We start from the raw sequence: 22,200 nt of genomic DNA on the forward strand, positions 1-22,200 counted from the left end.
GCTACTTTAATCAATATTGTAGGGAAGTTTAGGGCTGAACTTGGAATGCAGGGCAGTGCCGTGGTGTCGGAATGGAGGAAGATAAGGGGGTGAGTAATGGTACTGAGATAAAGAACCACAATGCCATGATATATTTTTTTTCACCATACTTCCACTTACTTTCTGCAAGCTGACACAAATCTAACCTTTGAGCAGTCATGTGGATAATACAGATGTTATATTGGTTGTTCTGAGAGGGAAGCAACCAAAAAAAAACAGTTTTTTTTTTTTATTTTTTGATCTCCTCAAATACATGATTCTCTTCCATGGGAAGGTATCACTACCTCCGTCTACCATAGGGATGATTATTGTTGCGGGCGTCCATAACAATCTAACAGTATTACAAAGAAGGGTTGTCCGCTAGGGGTTTCAAATACAGTAGCCAAATCAGGATGAATTATCGACTAAATGTAAATTGTTTCATGAATTGAATAAATAATATCACAGGCAGTATTGGTAAACATATTTAGAGTATGTGTGAAATAGACTATCTGTTACATATTGACTGACATCCCATCACGCCCTCCCGCCTCGGCGAAGTAGCTTCGGCGTCTTCCATAGAATCAATCTAATTCATCATGGGGTTCGGAATCGGATACGGCAGCTGGAGTTTGTTACTCCCGTCGGTCTTTCCCAAACCGTGAATTTCCCGGTTTAGATACATGCTCTCTTGGACTAGGACAGTGCAGAATAAAATGTCGTGTAAAGGTTTTCTCTCCGTGGAGCAGAATAGAGGGTGAAAACTATATTACCCGCCAAATAGGATATTTCCCAAATCGCTCATTCGCTATCCAAGTCGGAGAGAGATATTGTTTGGAGAGGAGAGGTGGAAGAGGCCCGACTTTGAGGTAAGATTTATGTTTTCAAGGGCGATTGTTTTTCTAACTTCAAACATATAATACACAAAATGGTAGGTGATTCAATGGCATTATTTAATAATTTGTATTGGTTTACACACTAATAACTAGTAATCACACAGCTACAGCTAACTTTTAAATCCCTCCCTCGTTTTGACACTGTTGTTTCTCAACAAACTAACCTAGTTAGCCAGACAAGTAGCCAACAAGCTAACCTCGGATATCATACATAATCCTACGGGACGCACATAACTTTTTCCTTATGACCGACACTTAGCTATTCGTGCCTTTAACTAATTTGTCTCTCTTTGTTTCGTACTGTGTGACATTGTAGCAAAGTTACGCAATACATTGATGATTTTCTAAAAGTAATTTGTTGTGGACGTTCTTTTCATAACGTAACCATTCTGCTCCCAAATCTTGCGTTCTACGAAGTGGTCGTATTGTGTCGCACAAGGTCGTTATATTTCTAACAAATGTACCTATGTAGTTTGTTACAGTCAGGGATTATGGTCATCTAGCACTTTCTTATAACATTCATTGGCACAGATACGCTTTCCTCCCGGTTAATTCTGGACACAGAAATGCACACAAGTTTTGAGTTTTGCGCGGTTGTATTGTATGTAATCGCACCGCTAGAAGGTGTCAACATCCCTCACCAGGGTTTCAAATGGTCTTTAATCTAATAATGCACGTCTGTGAATTAAATGACATAATCCCAAGTTTAATATTTTGTTGCATTCTCCAGTCAACAAACGGTAAATGTTCTGTTCGGAAAAATATTTTATCAGGTAGGCTTGACTGGTATAAATGGGGACAATGCGATCGAACGTATCTGTGCCACTTTAGAAGACGAGGTGAAGGCGTTCTCTGTTCCTTTTACCATTGGATGTGACTGGCATGATGACAGAGAACTACGGAATATAACAGTCTTGACCTTTGCTACATTCCGTACATTATAGTAGCAATACCTAGCATAATAGCATCCCGTTATATGCAGGAATCAGACTGTTGCCATGTAATCTTTTTATATGTGGAATAACAAAGGATTTACCCCCATACTACAGCTGCTGCAGGCGCTATGGCCATAGCTGCGGCATGGGAGTGACGTGACATTCAGGATGGAAATGGCTTCCTAAACACAACCCCCAACCAACACTACCATCATGCTTGTCCCACTGAAGTAGAAACAAAGCTCAGAGGTGGAGGCAGAAAGCATGGATGAATCAGTGCTGTTGGACTTGCTGGAATGCCCAGTGTGTTTGGAGCGGCTGGATGCCACAGCCAAGGTCCTCCCTTGCCAGCACACCTTCTGCAGGCGCTGCCTTCAGGGCATCCTGAGCTCCCGGGCAGAGCTGCGATGCCCAGAGTGCCGTACGCTGGTGGAGTGTGCTGTGGACGAGCTGCCCAGCAATATCCTCCTGGTTCGGCTGTTGGACGGCATCAAACAGAGACCCCGCAGGGCGTGCCCTGTAGCTGGAGTCTGCACCAACGGCACAGCTGGAGTCAGGATGCAGGGCAACGGGCCCAGAGACTCAGGCACTCCGGGAGCACAGCCCCAGAGAGGCCAGGCAAAGAGCACCCCAGTGAGGGTAAGTAGTCCACTTCCAGGGGGCTGTTAAATATGGATGAGTGAGCATGTATGGGGTTTCTCATAGTTTGAGCCAGGGCTGAAACAAATCAGAGCAAATCTGCAGGGATTAAATAGCAGCATGTTGGCTCTAATCTTTGGCCCAGATGAACAGTTATCATAGTGATCCTACAGCTGGCCAGCTGACTAACAGCCCAGTGATGAATACAACAGGGACTACTGAGCAGATGACAGTTGAGCCAACAAATGTTTCCGTTCTCCTGGCTGCTAAGTACAATGGTGTCATGAGGTTCATATTGAACTGTTGTTGAACCATTCGTTTGATTGGAACATGTGTGTGTCAGGTCCATGTTGTAGTGAGGGTTTTGGAATGAAGGTGAGGCAGGATGCAGGTGTTTGTTAGGACTGACAGTTACTGTGCAGCACAGAGAGATAGTCATCAAGGATGATGCAGAGCCAGAGGTAAGTGGTAGAATCCTATTAGGTCTCCGACAACCAGCTTGGTGCTCTGAAGGCCAAGTTATGCAGCTGAGAGAAACCGTCTCCACTGACTCGAGAGTAAGCAGAATTATGTTCTTCCCTCTTCTCCTTAGGGGCCACAGGGAGAAGACTGGTTGATGTGTTTGGTTGTGTTAGGTGGATATTTGGGATCATATGTAACATGAAACCAGTCCATGATGTTCTTTTCAGAAGGTATTCACACCCCTTGACCTTTTCCACGTTTTGTTGTGTTACAGCCTGAATTTGAAATAGATACATTTAGATTGTCACTTGCCTACACACTACCCCATAATGTCAAAGTGGAATTGTGTTTTTTTTAAACAATTTTTACAAATGAAAAGCTGAGATGTCTTGAGTCAAGTATTCAACCCCTTTTGTTATGACAAGCATAAATAAGTTCAGGAATTAACATTTGCTTAACAAGTCACATAAGTTGCATGGACTCTGTGTGAATGTTTTATATATTTTATGACTACCTCATCTCTGTACCCCACACATACATTTCTCTGTAAGGTCCTTCAGTCGAGCAGTGCATTTCAAACACCGATTCAACCACATAGACCAGGTAGGTTTTCCAATGTCTTGCATAGAACGTCACCTATTGGTAGATGAGTAAAGAAAAAGGCAAACATTGAATATCCCTTTAAGAATATACCTTTAATTACACTTTGGATGGTGTGTCAAACCCAGTCACTACAAAGATGCAGGCATCCTTCCTACCTCAGATGCCAGAGAGGAAGGAAACTGCCCAGGGATTTCACCTCGAGGCCAATGGTGTCTTTTTAAAAGTCACATAGTTTAATGGCTGTGATAGGAGAACTGAGGATGGGTCAACACCATTCTAGTTACTCTAGAATACTGACCTAATTGACAAAGGAATAAGAAGCTTCTACAGTTACTTTTTGTTCTGATTACAATGTTATGTTTGGGGTAATTCCAACACACTACATTACTGAGTACCACTCCTCATATTTTCAAGCATAGTGGTGGCTGCATCATGTTATGGGTATGCTTTTAATCATTAAGGACTGGGGGAATGTATTTTCAGGATACAAAATAACCATAATGGAGCTAAGCGCAAGCAAAATCCTAGAGGAAAACCTGGTTCAGTCTGCATTCCCCCAGACACTGGGAGAAGAATTCACATTTCAGCATAAAAATAACCTAAAAAAAACAAGGCCAAATCTACACTGGAGTTGCTTACCAAGAAGACAGTGAATGTTCATGACTGGCCGAGTTATTGTTTTGACTTAAATCTATACTGACCCAAAATATAAATGCAACATGCAACAATTTCAAAGATTTTTACTTAGTTACAGTTCATATAAGGAAATTGGTCAATTGAAATGCATTTAATTAGGCCCTAATCTATAGATTATTTGTCACAGATACCTTTTAAAAATAAAATATGAAGTAGGGGCATGGGTCAGAACCAGTCAGTCTCTGGTGTGACCACCATTTGCCTCATGCAGCGTGACACGTCTCCTTCGCGTAGTTGGCTGTTGATTGTGGAATGTTGTCCCATTCTTTAATGGCTATACAAAGTTGCTGGATATTGGCGGGAACTGGAACATGCTGTTGTACTTGTCGATCGAAGAGCATCCCAAACATGCTCAACGGATGACAAGTCTGGCGATCATGCAGGCCATGGAATAATTGGGACATTTTCATCTTCCAGGAATTGTGTACAGATCCTTGTGACATGGGGCTGTGCATTATCATGCTGAAACATGAGGTGATGGTGGTGGATGAATGGCATGACAGTGGGCCTCAGGATCTCTTCACAGTATCACTGTGCATTCAAATAGCCACTGATGAAAAGCAATTGTGTTTGTTGTCCTTAGCTTATGCCTGCCCATACCATAACTCCACTGCACCATGGGGCACTCTGTTCACACCGTTGACATCAGCAATCCGCCCGGCCACACACAACGCTATACACACGTGGTCTGCGATTGTGAGGCCAGTTGGACGTACTGCCAAATTCTCTAAAACAATGTTGTAGGCGGCTTATGGTAGATAAATTAACATTACATTCTTTGGCAACTGCTCTAGTGGTCATTTCTGCAGTCAGCATGCCAATTGCACTCTCAACTTGAGACATCTGTGGCATTGTTGTATGACACAACTGCACATTTTAGTATCATTTTATTGTCCCCAGCACAAGATGCACCTGTATAATGATCATTTAATCCACTTCTTGATATGCCACACCTGTCAGGTGGATGGATTACCTTGGCAAAGGAGAAATGCTCATCACAGGGATGTAAACAAATTTGAGAAACTTTTTTGTGAGTATCTTTTTTGTAATGGGCTAATTTGCACAATCCAGGTGTCATGTCTTTACTATCATTAACTGAAGACTGATAGTTTTTATCAAAGATTCTCTGTAATTAGTTACTACACGATCAACTGATTAATCATGTAACTAATTAACTAGGAAGTTGGGGCACCAGATTACAAAGTTTATAATTTCCTAAAATAACTTTTCAGATATTTTATCTGATCAATTAGTCTTCGAATTAATGAATTATTTACTTTACCTCACGTTAGTCTCATTCCAAATGTCGTAAATTGTTGCTTATCTGCACAAACCCTGTCTTCACTAAGAGTCATCCATACATCAATTGTCTTCAATCATTCATTTATAACTAAGTAATTCACAGAAATGCATAAACAAACAAACAAGGTAAATGTAATGATAGGAAAATGCGCCCTAGTGGGCTAAACCGGCATGGCGGCTTCTTCGACAAAAAGGGGAAGTGGGGGTCGATTTTTAAGAAGTCACTGTGATAACTATAACAATTGAAAGGCTAATCCTTTGCACATGAACGCTCACTCAGTCGAGAACAATTGCAATCAATATATATATTTACGCTCAGTGTGTCGTCTTGATCGCTGGTGAAAAGTTCATTTTATTTTGTAGAATTGTCCGTCTCTCTCCCTCTCTCTCGGTTGTGGTTGGAGGGGATTGTTCAGAGTGACATTCGTTATAGAATGGATTTTTCGGTGGTTGTTGTTCTTTGCGTTCAATGATGCCGAATTCCTAGCTGCAGACTAGTAATCAATATCAAAGACTTGTTCTTATTCTGTCAGTATCGATAGTCTAACAGTTAAATCACGTGGTATGGTTAAAAGATTCAGCAATGGTCTACAACCTTTGTTCCCCTCCTAATGGAGAAAAACATGATCTGTAACCTTTAGCCATCTCGTAATTGAGGTAAGCTCGGTCTGCTGATCGAAAACCTGAGTGGGGTTTTATTTGGAAGGGCCGAAGAGGGCTGTCCCAGGATGTCTGACCCTAACTGGGCTCAGGGGCGGTCCTCTCATTTAGTTCAAATCAAAAGGGAATTGTATTTTTCTTCATTAAACAGTCCACAATCATTACACCATTATACAAACAGTATCATACTCAATCATTCATCTTATACAACAATTAGATGTAAAACCTCATACCTGAGGCTATTATATAAACAGTGTTATGGTAATGTGGCCACACCGTCTCCCATGAGCTTCCCCAACTTGTGACAAACGGACCAGTTCGTAGCTGGATTCTTCACCGATCTTTTATACTTTCTCCGGAAAATGAAATTTGTTCGTACCTCAAGTTCTGTGAGGTGAAAGGATTTCCTTTGTCCTCTATGAAAGTTTACTCTCTCTCTATGTGTCTATGAGGAGATTCTCAGGAATTTACGACGTCTCTCTGACCACAGCAACCTAGTTTGAGGAGAGGGGGATGGTTTGCAATACCCAAAGAGGCCAGCATCATGACACAGGTGTGGAAAGCTCTTAGGGACCCAGAAACTCTACAGCTGTAATCGCCGCCGAAGGTGCTTCTACAAAGTATTGACTCGGGTGTGAATACAAATATAAATGAGATACATTTGCAAAAGTTTTCACTTTGTCATTATGGGGTGTTGTGTGTAGATGGGTGAGAAAGAAATCTATTTTAATTTTGAATTCAGGCTGTAACATAACAAAATGTGGAATAAGTCAAGGGGTATGAATACTTTCTGAAGGCACTGTAGTTGTCATGGCATGTCATCTGCTCTTTCTCCCCCACCAACCAAAAACTAGGATTCTTTTTAAATAGAATAATCTGGTAAAATGTTAAGGACCATGTTACTGGCACGGCATTCTGTCACTCATGCATGTCATATGAAATGGCCTACCAGTGATGCAACAAAAGATTACTGCATGTACTGTAACAGACACTCTGTAATGTTTAGCCTAGGTATTGTATGAGCTGGCTTCACTCAGTATTTAGGTATTGACAAGTTGTGTTTGGTGTATTGTACCTCATTCAATAATACTCCAGGAAGAAGCTGGGTCAATGGACAGGTTGTATGTGGTCAGTGGAATGTGTTACTGTGTCAGTTTTAACCGTTCAGGTATAGAGATCCATTCTCCCCTGGGTGAAACTACCTAATGCTGGTTGAGCTGCCTCATTTACTGTAGTATCACTTCAAAAGTCGGCGCATTTCATGCTGGGCCTGTTGGAACTTCCCTCTGTTCTGAAAAGCCTGTTTATTGGAGATAAGAGCTAGTCATACTTGTGACTGCTCCATTATATGGTCCTTTTGAGGTTTATACGATCCCCTCAGTAAGGGGATGGAAGACTCAATGCCCCGAGCTATCATGTTTAGCCTAAACAACCGCGTAACACATGAACGCACGCACGCACGCACACCCACACATTACACAATACTGGGAAATTATCCAGACTCCTTCGCCTTTTCCACATTTTGTAAGGTTATAGCCTTATTCTAGAATGGATTTCAATTTGTAATAGCAAAGTAAAAACATGTTCTTTCAAATGTTTGCTAATAATTTATTACGTAAGTATTCAGACCCTTTACTCAGTATTTTGTTGAAGCGATTACAGCCTCAAGTCTTCTTGGGTATGACGCTTACAAGCTTGACAAACCTGTATTTGTGGAGTTTCTCCCATTCTTCTCTGCAGATCCTCTCAAACTCTGTCAGGTTGGATGGGGGGTGTTGCTGCACAGCTATTTTCAGGTCTCTCCAGGGCTGTTTGAGTTGGGGCTTTGGTTGGACCACTTAAGGACATTGAGACTTGTCCTGAAGCCACACCTGCATTGTCTTGGCTGTGTGCTTAGGTTTGTTGTCCTGTTGGAAGGTGAATGTTCGCCCCAGTCTGAGGTCCTGAGAGCTCTGGAGCAGGTTCTCATCAAGGATCTCTCTGTACTTTTCTCTGTTCATCTTTGCCTCAATCCTGACTAGTCTCCCAGTCCCTACTGCTGCAAGACATCCCCACAGCATAATTCTGCCACCACCATGCTTCACAATAGGGATGGTGCGGGCTTCCTCCAGACATGACCCTTGGCATTCAGGCCAAAGATTTCAATCTTGGTTTCATCAGACCAGATAATCTTGCTTCTTATGGTCTGAGAGTCTTTGTGCCTTTTGCGGGCTGTCATGTACCTTTTTCTGAGTGGCTTCCGTCTGGCCCCTCTACCATAAAGGCCTGATTGGTGGAGTGCTGTAGAGATGGTTGTCCTTCTGGAAGGTTCTCCCATCTCCACAGAGGAACTCTGGAGCTCTGTCAACGTGACCATCGGGTTCTTGGTCACCTCCCTGACCGAGGCCCTTCTCCCCCTACTGCTTTCTTTGGCTGGGTGGCCAGCTCTATGAAGAGTCTTGGTGGTTCCAATCTTCCTACATTTTAAGAATGATGGAGGACACTGTGTTCTTGGACCTTCAATGCTGCCGACATTTGTTTGTACCCTTCCCCAGATCTGTGCCTCGACACATTCCTGTCTCGGAGCTCTACGGACAATTCCTTTGACCTCATGGCTTGGTTTCTGCTCTGAAATGCACTGTCAACTGTGGGACCTTTATATTGACAGGTGTGTGCCTTTCCAAATCATGTCCCATCAGTTGAATTTGTATGAAGTTGTAGAAACATCTCAAGGATGATCAATGGAAACAGGATGCGCCTGAGCTCAATTTCAAGTCTAATAGCAAATTGTCTGAATATTTATGTAAATAAGGTATTTCTGTTTTGATTTGTCATTATGGGGTATTGTGTGTAGATTGCTGAGGATTTTTTATTTAATAAATTTTAGAATAAGGCTGTAATGAAAAAAAGTGTGAAAAGTCTAGGTCTGAATACTTTCCCGAAGGCAATGTGCGCATTACCAAGTGTCTTCAAAGCACTTTCAAGCATAATTTCCCTGCATTTCTCTGCTGTAGCATGTTGTCTTTGTGAAGTCTGTTCTGCTCCCTCCCAAGGCATCTTACTGTAGAGAGAGAGAGAGAGCTGAATGGGAGAGGGGAGGGTAATGCAGGTGGAATATGTCAAAACATGAAAGGCAGAGATCAAAGCCTGGCTGGGTGCTAGAACGGTTTTATCCCTCCCTCCCTGCCCAGTGAGTCAAGGAGTGCTGGTCGACTCCTCAGGGACCCTTCGCCTCGCTGCCCCCACTTGGTTCTCCTCATATTGAACTCTGTCCTCCACCACACCACACGGGCTCCCTCTCTCCTATTGGACTCTGTCCTCCACCACACCACACTGACTCCCTCTCTCTTATTGGACTCTGTCCTCCACCACACCACACTGACTCCCTCTCTCCTATTGGACTCGGTCCTACACCACACCACACTGACTCCTTCTCTCCCACACTGACTCCTCTCTCTTATTGACTCTGTCCTCCACCACACCACACTGACTCCCTCTCTCCTATTGGACTCGGTCCTACACCACACCACACTGACTCCCTCTCTCCCATTGGACTCGGTCCTCCACCACACCACACTGACTCCCTCTCTCCCATTGGACTCGGTCCTCCACCACACCACACTGACTCCCTCTCTCCCATTGGACTCGGTCCTACACCACACCACACTGACTCCCTCTCTCCCATTGGACTCGGTCCTACACCACACCACACTGACTCCCTCTCTCCCATTGGACTCGGTCCTACACCACACCACACTGACTCCCTCTCTCCCATTGGACTCGGTCCTACACCACACCACACTGACTCCCTCTCCCATTGGACTCGGTCCTACACCACACCACACTGACTCCCTCTCTCCCATTGGACTCGGTCCTACACCACACCACACTGACTCCCTCTCTCCCATTGGACTCGGTCCTACACCACACCACACTGACTCCCTCTCTCCCATTGGACTCGGTCCTACACCACACTACACTGACTCCCTCTCTCCCATTGGACTCGGTCCTACACCACACTACACTGACTCCCTCTCTCCCATTGGACTCGGTCCTACACCACACTACACTGACTCCCTCTCTCCCATTGGACTCGGTCCTACACCACACTGACTCCCTCTCTCCCATTGGACTCGGTCCTACACCACACTGACTCCCTCTCTCCCATTGGACTCGGTCCTACACCACACTGACTCCCTCTCTCCCATTGGACTCGGTCTCTCCTTCAGTTGTTGTTGTGAGTCTCTCATTCTTTGAACTGGCCCCTTCAGCTTGGCGCTCCTGTACAGCCCTGCCTGCCCCTCTAATTCTTATCTGGCCCAGAGAATGCACCTGAGGGGAGAGTGGGAGCCGGACCGACAGATGCATAACAGGGATTTGTTTCTGCTCTCCTCTGATCTGACTGACTGACATGGGTGTCGGGAGGGAGTTGGGGAGAGGGGGCTGTGTTTTTTTTTTTTGAGGGGGGGGGGGGTGCCAGTGGCAGACAAAGTGTAAGGAAGGAATGCTATGGGAAAGGTGTTAATTGTAAAAGGGTCAATGGTCCCTCCCCTTCCTTGACCCTGGCCTGTCACAATGTAACAGAAGTCACCAGTGGTGTGACACCGTTGCCCTGGCATGTCTCTGAATAATGGGGAATAAAGGAGCGGAGCAGGCAGCCTCAGGGAAAGGCTGTGTGACTGTGGAGGGGCCTCGTCACTGATGAGTCAGGTTAGCTCTATGGCTCTCCGATTACTGGGATGTTTTGTCCTCCTTGCTTTGTTGTTGAGTCATACTAGAACAACACAGTAGTTTTCCATCCTCCCACAGGTTTGGATGAGATGATCATTATCATGTGATGTGGGTAAAAGCCGTCGTAAGTGGAAGTCGGGTCAGGCTCAGGGGTCATGGCTGTGTGGGGTCGGAGCCAGCAGAGACGGCTGACAATAACCTGCTCATTAACACGGGGAGAGGTCCCTCCCCCTGGATGTCTTTCATTTGCATTTTAGTCTTAGAGAAATTGTTAATCTACTGAAAGCTCAGGCTTGTTTTAAAACAGAATATTTAGTCAGCAATGGATTGCTATAGATGTGTGGACGATTGGCCAAGTGTCTTCAAACTGAACTGATTTAGTAGAATGAATCGGTGTACCTGGATCTGAAATTGTTCCACAGCTGGTGTCATTATCACATTGCCACTTTTGATGGGACGTTAGTGTTGTGTGAAACCTCTCAAATGTTATCTGACATCCTGCTCGACGGCAAATGTTGATTTAACGACGCCGGAGGACGACCTCCTGTCGTGTGGGAACGCTAGCGTGTGTGCGTTGAGGGGAGAGATGCAGCAGTATCCTGTCTAGCTGAAGCTCGGGGCTAGAATTAGGCCAGCGTTTCCTCTGTCGTAATGATGCGTCCGTAGAACTCGTGGCTGCTTCCCTCTCTTTCCGGGGCTGTTAATTGCCGGGGACCTATTATCCCGATAGTTAGGTGCCGATACGATATGTATTACGATTCTCACAATTCTACTGTATTGCCATTCTCTATTGCGATTTGATGTTCCAAACATATTGCTCGCCATATGTCTGCTGCAGAGAGACGAGGGAGCCATGAGGAACGAGTTTTGATCAGTCGGGGAAATAAGTGCTTTTATTCTTTTTGTTTGTACCGTTTTTTTTAATTCATTTTTATTCGTGAGGAATAATGTTTACCGCTTTGTCCTGGTATTAAGTGTCTCGTTCAATTCCAGTTCTCCTCCTTGCGTCTGAGTCCCGCTGCTGTTGGCCCTCTTTGATGACATCATATTGTTGTTGGCGGTGTTCTCTGCGGGCTGTCTGGCTCACTTCGGCCTGTTGTGATGGAACCACCTCATTACACCCTCACGCTGCCCACACACTGGCAAACACATACTTACACATCCTCTGGGAACAGATGAACATGCCTTATACTTTTCCCTCTCTCTCTCTCTCTCTCTCTCCTTCCTCTCACTTCTCTCACATTGCCTATCTCTCTTCTCCTCCTGTATTTCCCATGGCAGTCCAGAGGGAGCAGGTAGTATTATTGTCCGAGGTTTTGATTATCCACCTAATGTCCTTTTGTGAAACCATCACCTCTTCTTTCACGTCTCTGGGGTGCCCATCCTTTCTGCTAAGTGGCGTCTTCTGCCCCCCCCCCTTCTCCCTCTCCTCGTGGCTGTAGCCTGTCTCTCTCCATGTTAAAGGGTTCATGGGATTAGTCTGGGATTGATTGGCCAGTGAGACAGCACTGCTCACATTCTGGAACTAGCAAACACTTCACTGTATATGTATGCTTGGAATCAGGGCATTCTGTCTGGGTGTACATGTTGCCCATGCTGGCTATGCTATGGGAATGACTGTCCCTCAGGGGTTTGCATCATTCAAAGAATGTTTTCAGCTCAGAAATGTAAGGTGTATGTAGGTCTGTCTCCCCAGACAGAACGGTGTGTCTGTGTTAATGTATGTCTGATCTGTTTATCTGCCTCCCCAGACAGACCTGAGAAGCTGCGTGTGTGTGTTCAGACAGAGCTTAGTGTGTGTGTATGGAATGCCACAGGCGGTCAACATCTCTGTTTTCTTAAACACTGGGCCTGTCTGGTCTCGTCCAAACAGCAAGCTCACACAGACAGCTTCTTGTTGTTCGTGTGTGTGGTTTTCTGTGTCTGTCTAGTGAAGTTTGGTAGCTGTTTGATCTTTAGGTTATGCTCTGATATGATATACGGTGGCTGTTCATTAATTAGGCTTTAGCAGTGTGTGTTGAGAATCAGGCAGGCGGGCGGGGAGGGGGAAGGGAGGCAGGCAGGCAGGAGGGGGCGGGGAGGCAGACGCGCAGAATGGGAGGCGGGAGGGGCGGGGAGGCAGACGGGCAGAATGGGGGGGGAGGGACGGGCAGAATGGGGGCGGGGAGGCAGACGGGCAGATGGAGGCCCCCAGGGCAGAGTCACCTGCAGCATCTGCCTCCTGTCCTGACAGACTGACACTCATGTTTATGGGGGGGGGATGAGTCGGCCATCTTTACTTTAATCACGTATTCCAATGTAATGTAAGGCTTAAAGGGACAGTTTTCTTCTAATCATTGGCGTTACTAAAACAACTGTGTAATTTTAGACTAATCAGTTCCAATTCAGTGTGTATGTGTTTGTTCTGTTGTCTGTGAAGGTGTGGTAGGATTGTTGGTCTCTGTGTAAGCACTAGACTCTGGGTGGCCTAAAACTCAGCATTCGCCAACCCCAGGCCCTCCCCCACATGCCCCCATCCACATGCGCCCCCCTCCACATGCGCCCCATACCCCCAACAGCTCTGTCAGCATGAGGTTGGGGGGGGGTTTGTCTGACCTCTATTTTAATGCAGTGCTGACACACACCTGTGACCAACCAACCTCTCTTGTCCATCTACTGGGTCTCCAGAGTGACTGTGTGTGGTCCAGCCACAGAGACTTCCTGATTTTTATATACTAACAAACTCATGGCACAAGTGTCTCAAACACACAACAGCAGGCACCTGGCTATGCAGCCTTTGGTTGATCATAGGGTTGCAAAGTTCCGGGAACTTTCAAGAAATTCCCTGGTTGTCCAGAAATCCTGGTTTGAGGATTCCCGTCTTCCTGGTTTATTCCCTCTTGATTCTGGGAATTGGAATTGGGCGGTATCCAGATTTTCATACCATTTCTGTACCATACCAGGGTATACGGTATTACCGGAAGTGCCCACGAGGGGCGCTATATATATCTCTCTCTCGTCTGGGTACCAGTCTTAGCTAACATTCCGCTCCTTGCCACCCAATCTCATTGCCAAAGAGTCTGGCCTTTCGGCAGTCTCAACGTGCAGCTAACTAGGCACGTTGCTCTATTGTGAGGCTTAAAATCAAAGCAGAGGTTTTGTGATCGGGATTTGCAGCATGTGAGCTAGCAGCTTTGGGCAGACTGGTTTCGTCTGGACAAACAAACGGTTGCTGAGCAATGGGATACCAACGTGTTCTGCTGTGATTGGAGGATGGCTGTGAGGGTTAAATCGAATCAGGATCAACTCCTCGGTTCTCCTCTCATTAATGATATAATACATTTTTGAAGATGGCAGAAAGGCCTGTCTTTGGCAATATCAAATCAAAGTTTGTCACGTGCGCCAAATACTTACAGTGAAATGCTTACTTACAGGCTCTAACCAATGGTGCGGGGGGAAAAAAGTGTGTGTAGGTAAGTAAAGAAATAAAACGACAGTAAAAAGACATTTGAAAATAACAGTAGCAAGGCTATATCTGTTAGTCAGGCTTATTGCGGTAGTATGTACATGTAGGTATAGTTAAAGTGACTGCATATATGATGAACAGAGAGTAGCAGAAGTGTAAAAAGAGGGGGTGGAGGGACACAGTGCAGACAGCCCGGTAAGCCAATGTGCGGGAGCACTTGTTGGTCGGGCCAATTTAGGTAGTATGTACTAGAGGTCGACTGCTTACGCGGATCGGCCGACTCTTTAGGACCGTTTTCATAACAATTGGAAATCTGTATTTTTGGGTGCTGATTTGCCAATTTAAAAAAAAAATGTAATTTATTTTTATATTTATTTATTTATTTAACTAGGCAAGTCATTTAAGAACACATTTTTAATTTCAATGACAACCCACTGTTCCTAGGCTAACTGCCTCGTTCAGGGGCAGAACGACAGATTTTCACCGTGTCAGCTCGGGGGATCCTTACAGTTAACTAGTCCAACGCAATAACGACCTGCCTCTCTCTCCGTTGCACTCCACAAGGAGACTGCCTGTTATGCGAATGCAGTAAGCCAAGTTAAGTTGCTAGCTAGCATTAAACTTATCTTGTAAAAAACAATCAATCATAATCTCTAGTTAACTACACATGGTTGATGATATTACTAGATATTATCTAGCGTGTCCTGCGTTGCATATAATCTGACTGAGCATACAAGTACCTGACTGAGCTGTGGTAGGCAGAAGCAGGCACGTAAACTTTTGTGAGTTTTTCCAGCAGCTCTGTTGTGCGTCAAGCATTGCGCTGTTTATGACTTCAAGCCTATCAACTCCCGAAATGAGGCTGGTGTAACCGAAGTGAAATGGCTGGCTAGTTAGCACGCGCTAATAGTGTTTCAAATGTCACTCGCTCTGAGCCTTCTGGTAGTTGTTCCCCTTGCTCTACATTAGTAACACTGCTTCGATGGTGGCTGTTGTCGTTGTGTTGCTGGTTCGAGCCCAGGGAGGAGCGAGGAGAGGGACGGAAGCTATACTGTTACACTGGCAATACTATAGTGCCTATAAGAACATCCAATAGTCAAAGGTTAATGAAATACGTGGCTGTTCCACTGATGTCATAAGGTGAATGCACCAATTTGTAAGTCGCTCTGGATAAGAGCGTCTGCTAAATGACTTAAATGTAAATGTAATGTTCTGAGCATGGAACTTAAACATTAGCTTTCTTACAAGACACATACTGCACTTTTACTTTCTTCTCCAACACTTTGTTTTTGCATTATATAAACCAAATTGAACATGTTTCATTATTTACTTGAGGCTAAATTGATTTTATTTATGTATTATAGTTAAGTGTTAATTCAGTATTGTTGTAATTGTCATTATTACATTTAAATAAAAATCGTCCGATTTAAAAAAAAAAAAAAAAAATATATTTATTAATTTAAAAAAAATCTCTTGTCTTTTTTGGCCCTCCAATAATTGGTATCGGTACTGGCGTTGAAAAATCATAATCGTTCGACCTCTAGTATGTACATAAATGTATAGTGAAAGTGACTACGCATATAAGATTCACAGAGAGTAGCAGCAGTATAAAAGAGAGGTTGCGGGGGGGGGCACAGAATGCAAATAGTCCGGGTAACCATTTGGTTACCTGTTCAGGAGTCTTATGTCTTGGGGGTAAAACTGTTCAGAAGCCGTTATGTCCTAGACTTGGCACTCCGGTACCGCTTGCCATGTAGTAGTAGAGAGAACAGTCTATGGCTGGGGTCTTTGACAATTTTTAGTGCCTTCCTCTAACACCGCCTGGTGTAGAGGTCCTGGATGGCAGGCAGCTTTGCCTCAGTGTTGTACTGGGCCGTATGCACTACCCTCTGAAGTGCCTTGCAGTCGGAGGCCGAGCAATTGCCGTACCAGGCAGTGATGCATCCGGTCAGGATACAGTGAGTGGACTGTTAGCGAATGGGACTTGTACTCCAACTAGAATGTCTCTGCTGTAATCAAGAAGCTTGATATTGACATCTAGCCACTTAATTAGCAAGTTAGCAAACCAAATGCAAAGCTGGAGTCCTGAGCTGGATATAATTTATTTGCACATCTTAGATTTCTTATAGTTAAAAGCAGTGGCATAGCTGCCCCCAACACACCCCCTCTCCGAGTATACGTTATAAATGGTATATGGTATAAATCGTCCAAGCCTACTGTGAAATCTTAAACCAGGATTTGGGAAAACCATGGACGTTATTGGAAGTTCCTGGGATTTTGCAACCCTAGTGGATCATAACCCCATATTCACCCTGAACTTTGGTTGTTTGACTGTGTCAGATGTTTGAAATCAATCACATAGTGGTGCTCCATCTCAATTCCTCTAGTCCCTCTGGCCCTGTAACTCCACAGCTTTAGCAGAGCAGCTTGACCTCTGACCTTGTGGTGTTATTGGTCTGTGATTGGTTGACCATTGGCTGGCTGTCATGTTAAGTGTCCAGTTCCCATCCCCAGGGCTGAGTCATGATTTGGTGGGAGTTTATTTTTCATTTGATTGACCTCTGACCCATTACTCCCACTCTGGATGGTGTGTGTGCCTCACCTCTGAGGTTTTGCATACAGATGTGTGGTCCATCTTCTGAAAAGAGAGATAGGAAGGAGGTAGAGCTGGGTGATATGGCCTACAAATCATAACTCATTTTCTTTCAAACCTATGGGCGAGTCACGATATCTAGACCAGTAGTCGGATTAATTCAAGGCTTGTGAAGACATACCTAGGCTAAATAGAAGCCTTCCATTTTTTTTACCAGAACCATGCATAATGCACATTCACTAATAATGACACACTTCTTGTAGCAAGTATTGTAGAAACGTAACACCGGTCTCATTAATAATCTCTTAAGCACAAGCCCACGAGCTAGTGAGGAAGTAGGCAGGTAATCTTTATTTTTCAAGTTTAGCCAACTTGGATCTACTTGCTAGCTAACAAGGTAGAACAGTTGAATTGTCATGACCACACCCTTCTGTCCGTCTCCAACTGTCTGAACAGCATGTTGGCCTGTCCACTTTGTTCAGATGATGAAATCAAGTGGCCTACCTTATTTCTCAGAATGGGAACGAGTTTTCTATTCCTTATGTAATTGTTTTATGCTTACTTGCACATTTTATAAAACAGACTAGACAGCTAGTATAACAGTCTAAAATGCTACTCGCAATGTCGAACTGATCATTCATTTCCCAGAATCTATGTTAATTGATACACACGTTTTAGTAGTGTCCGCTCTGCTCGCAATTTTGAATAGTTGAGACATGAAAAGGGCGTCGTTAGAAAGGTTATGTTGTCCTCTATTACCGTAAAATAATGTCTCCATGTGTCCCATTCTGTTGGACCAAACCTCAAATGCAAGTAGCGTGTTGAAACCGCTTGTCAGATTCATATGTGATCTCTCACCTTTGTTGCCGTGAGTGGCAGAGGGAGGGACTTGCTGTGTGTAGAGGAAGGACTTGCTGTGTGGTAAACCAGGAGGGAGGGACTTGCTGTGTGTGTAAACCATAGAGGAAGGACTTGCTGTGTGTGTAAACCATAGAGGAAGGACTTGCTGTGTGTGTAAACCATAGAGGAAGGACTTGCTGTGTGTGTAAACCATAGAGGAAGGACTTGCTGTGTGTGTAAACCATAGAGGAAGGACTTGCTGTGTGTGTAAACCATAGAGGAAGGACTTGCTGTGTGTGTAAACCATAGAGGAAGGACTTGCTGTGTGTGTAAACCATAGAGGAAGGACTTAGAGGAAGGACTTGTGTGTGTAAACCATAGAGGAAGGACTTGCTGTGTGTGTAAACCATAGAGGAAGGACTTGCTGTGTGTGTAAACCATAGAGGAAGGACTTGCTGTGTGTGTAAACCATAGAGGAAGGACTTGCTGTGTGTGTAAACCATAGAGGAAGGACTTGCTGTGTGTGTAAACCATAGAGGAAGGACTTGCTGTGTGTGTAAACCATAGAGGAAGAGGCGACGCGAGAGGTTTCAATTGCGCTAAAAACAGTCCAAAACAACCCTGATGTGTTTCTATGGGCTTATTTTGGACCTAAACTTGTCATACCGCCTTTGGGACAACGACTCTCATTGTTAGGGTGGAGATGTGCATCTTGTCATTATACATCTCTGGTGTAGATGGGAAGGTGCGCACTGCACAGAAGAGTGAAAGAGACGAGACCAAAAAGACACCCGCTCGTGTAAAAAAAAAAAAAAAAAAAACGGGATTCTTGCGATACAGGCATTTGGAATATCGAGCAAAAACATGCATTCAAATGAATTGGATTATATCGCTCAGCCCTAGAAGGAAGACAGCCACACATGCAGGCTTCCTCTACCCCCCCTCAACTCACTTTTCTCTTGACTCTTCTTTCAGATCCCTTTCCTTGCAAGGGAAATCAGAGCCCTGTGTTTGTTTATCTGCAGTGTGCCGATAGTTTCCAGTTTGTGCTATGGGGCCCAGGGGCGCAGTTAATCTGCATTTGTCTCCTGAGTGACATCCCTCTCCCCATCAGAGGGGCACGGGGGAGCCAGCCAGGCACTGAGACCAGGGGATGTGGTAGAGCTTGATGTGCTTATGGATGATTATGTACATGGGCTATAACAAGGACTATAGGAATGGGATTACAGTACAGCCACCTCTCTCCCCTTTCTCTCTCTCTCTCTCTGTCTGTCAGTGGGTGGGTGGCCATAGAAACACTTCTTTTCTGAGGGTCAGGAATCAAAGCCCTTGGTGAGAAGCACAGAGCTTAAGAGCCTGGGGAACTGTGTGGGTATGGGAGATTGTTAGAAGTGGGTATAATGGTCAGTGTATATTGTCTGTTACTGAAGCGGTGATTGAGTGATAGAGAGGGCCCTATGAAGCTGCTGCTGGTGGGAGCTCTGGGTTTCAGGTTGATGTTGGCGAAGGGGAATGTGTAATTTAGAAGGCTACTCTCTTAACCTCTGACCTGTCTCCTTTCGGCGCCTTGTCACACACACTGCAGTATGTTTTAACTTTACCAGACCGTTCCTCTGCTGGTCCCACTGGAGAACTGACCCTTGGCCTTTCTGATACTTGTTACTGATGCCTTGTGTCTCCTAGAATAGATTGTATTTATTCACATCCAGTGCTCTGAGTATGGAGAGAGGGGATACCGTTAGATACCGCTGTGAATGGAAACTAGTGGATCTCAGCTGCTCTTCATCAACCAATTGTTGCATCATTTGATCACCTCCCACCAGTTCTCTCAGCGCATACCACTACAGTCGTATGATTCTTCGATACTGAATCTGTTTCCCACAGAGCCACGGAGATGAAACGTGCGTGTGTGTGTGTGTGGACATCCTGTATGAGGGAGACAGTGAAGGAGATATCAAGTGTTCTCACTCATGTGTGGGGCCTCTCCTGCTGACAGTGTGTGATTTTTAATTATTGAAGTTGGTTTGAATAGAAAACAGGAGTGCTGTTGAGGACCGAGGGAAAGCTCTACTTGTTGGTTATTCTGTTTCACACACACATGCTCTCTTGCTCTCTCCCGCTACCCGGACTAGAAACAATCTACCCGTGCTCACCTAAGTAATGTCACACATCTTCCTCCGTGGCGGGCTGACCGACCTACTTTGGGAGCCCCGGAGACGAGGATGTCCATTTTGTTTTTAGTGCTGTTTGTTTATTTGGGCGACTCCCACACTGATCCAGTGGATTTGAATGTCGTCATTGTGGTGCGCTCATGGCTGATATAAAATCGCACACGTCTCTCTGCTCTGTAACCATGCCGATGCGGTCAGTGCACAGTGGCGAACCGTGTTGAAGTCTGATGTCACATTCCAGGTGTATTGATATTGTGTGAGCTGGGCTCTGAGCTGCTGAGAATAGCAGTGTGCATCCCTCGTTAGCTCCTACTGTGTCTCACAGCCTGTCCTCTGGAGCCAGAAACACACAGCGCCTCCTTCCCATAAGCTCTTTCCTCTCTCCCAGTCCCTTCCCTTCTCACCACCAGGGCAGACCAGAACATAAGCCCCTGCCTGCCTGTTATTAGCCTGCCCTGACACCCTCAGTCTGATAAGCTGATGAAGTCCAGCCGCTATGCAGACGCTCTGGCCTCTGAGTTCTGTTTGTATGGGCTCTGAGAACAAACAAAACCATTTTGTTTTGCTTCCGTTGCTGTGATTGGATGTGTTGCTTCAGGTGCAGAGACCCAGTCAAGGTCTTGGTAGACAGGACAGGGGTCAGGTCTAGTAAGGGGGTTGCATAAGCTGGTGGAGTTCACAGCGGTCTGACTCTAATGATCTCGCTCAGGTCTGCCAATTTTGGGGGAAAACGAGCGTAGAGCAGCCAGTCTGTTGTCCCTGGCTCTCTAGCTTCGTGGCTCGAGAGCTCCGCCAGCATTCATCAGAGGAGAAGAAATGCTAGCCGTTCGATCTAAGCTCTGGGTGTTTTGGGAGAACACTGCAACACAACACACTCCCATACTGGATTACACACACAAATGTGCGCTTTCTAACAGAATGGTAAATGATGGACATAGTTGTGATGGTCTTTGAAAGGGGGAACTGATGCAGCATGTGTATACTGGTCCTTTGCCACAACTGCTTTGTTTCTCCACTGAAGAGGTGTCCAAATACCAGCCAATGCAAACAACCGTTTAGCTGTCCGCTGTTTCCTTTCTGTCCCCAAAGGCTGATGAACACAGGTCTGAGGCCCGAAAGGCCAAGCTCGGGCCTAAAGGCCAGTGGTCTGAAACTGGCAGGACCAACCCACAACCTAAAGTCTTAACACTGGCCATTGGTCAAGGCCCATCAGGGCCCAATCACAGCCCATGTAATCAGTAAATAGACTGTGTACTTTCAACTCTGTTCGTGTGTTCCTCTTGTCTAAACGCTGCTAATTGAGGTCCTGCGGTGCTGCTGTCTGCTTAGCAGATGATCCAGTCCTCTTTTTTGAAACAATTAACCCTCCCAGTGCCACTACCTCTGCCAAGGCCAAATCAGTCCAGACTGACTCAGCAGGACAGGAACAGCTGGCTCTGCCTCAGTCTAACTGATTGACTTGACTGGAACAAAAGCCTACTGACAACCATGCTGCACCCGCTTCCTTCTAGGAGCTGAGTGGTAGTGGAGAGTTCTGAAGAGGCTCTTAGTAATTCAGCTCACACCGTGCGGCACTAGATACACCGATAACTATGACATTTTCGTAAAGTAATCTCTTTGAATTTAGTCCCAATCCCACTTTATTTATTCTAAAGCCTCTGTCAGAGCTCCTTCTCGATTAGGAGATTGAAGATTCCTATGTTCTCTCTTGCATTTTCCCCTGAATAGGCAGAAAAGTCATGGATAGAAACATGAGATTTCAACGCTGACTTCCCTCTGAACTCTGTGGTTCCAGAGTGGCCCAAAGGCTGACATCTGTGGGAGAAATGGTGAAAGAGAGGGAGGCTGAGCAGAAAACAAGCCCTTCAGAGAGGGGAGATGTGAACTTGAGAGAGGAGTTAATGTGCGGATGTTGAGCCTCTCGGGGCCACTCTTAAAGCCTGCTCCTCTACTCACCAAACATAAAATCCCAGCCTCCTCTCCTTCAGCCTAGAGCTGCACGACTCAGCCCGTTTAACATGCCTCAGCCAGAGCAAGATGGACTGGGAGAAGAGGAGAGGAAAATAGTTTTTTTGATTCATTGCTCTTAGTGACTTCATGGTCTTTGTGTGGCCAAACTGGCCCAGTGGAAGATCCCTGGTGAATTACTGGAAGAACTTGTAAGTGTACTGCTCTTTCTCGCATCACTGCAGGCGGGGATATAAAGTGAACAGATTGCTGTTTGCTTGTC

General features: G+C 45.2%; 1 protein-coding gene across 1 annotated transcript in view; it reads left to right on the forward strand.

Moving 5' to 3' along the window:
- Window positions 1-571: 571 nt before the first annotated feature.
- LOC124037837 (E3 ubiquitin-protein ligase SH3RF1-like) overlaps window positions 572-22,200 on the forward strand; it is a 55,773-nt gene continuing 34,144 nt past the window's right edge. Inside the window, exons 1-2 of the mRNA XM_046352954.1 lie at window positions 572-887; window positions 1,964-2,488. Of these exons, the coding sequence (XP_046208910.1) occupies window positions 2,114-2,488 (375 nt within the window). The 5' untranslated portion in view covers window positions 572-887; window positions 1,964-2,113. The remainder of the gene's footprint in view (window positions 888-1,963; window positions 2,489-22,200) is intronic.

This window comes from Oncorhynchus gorbuscha, linkage group LG06 (genome assembly GCF_021184085.1).
Source record: "Oncorhynchus gorbuscha isolate QuinsamMale2020 ecotype Even-year linkage group LG06, OgorEven_v1.0, whole genome shotgun sequence".
Lineage (NCBI taxonomy): Eukaryota > Metazoa > Chordata > Actinopteri > Salmoniformes > Salmonidae > Oncorhynchus > Oncorhynchus gorbuscha.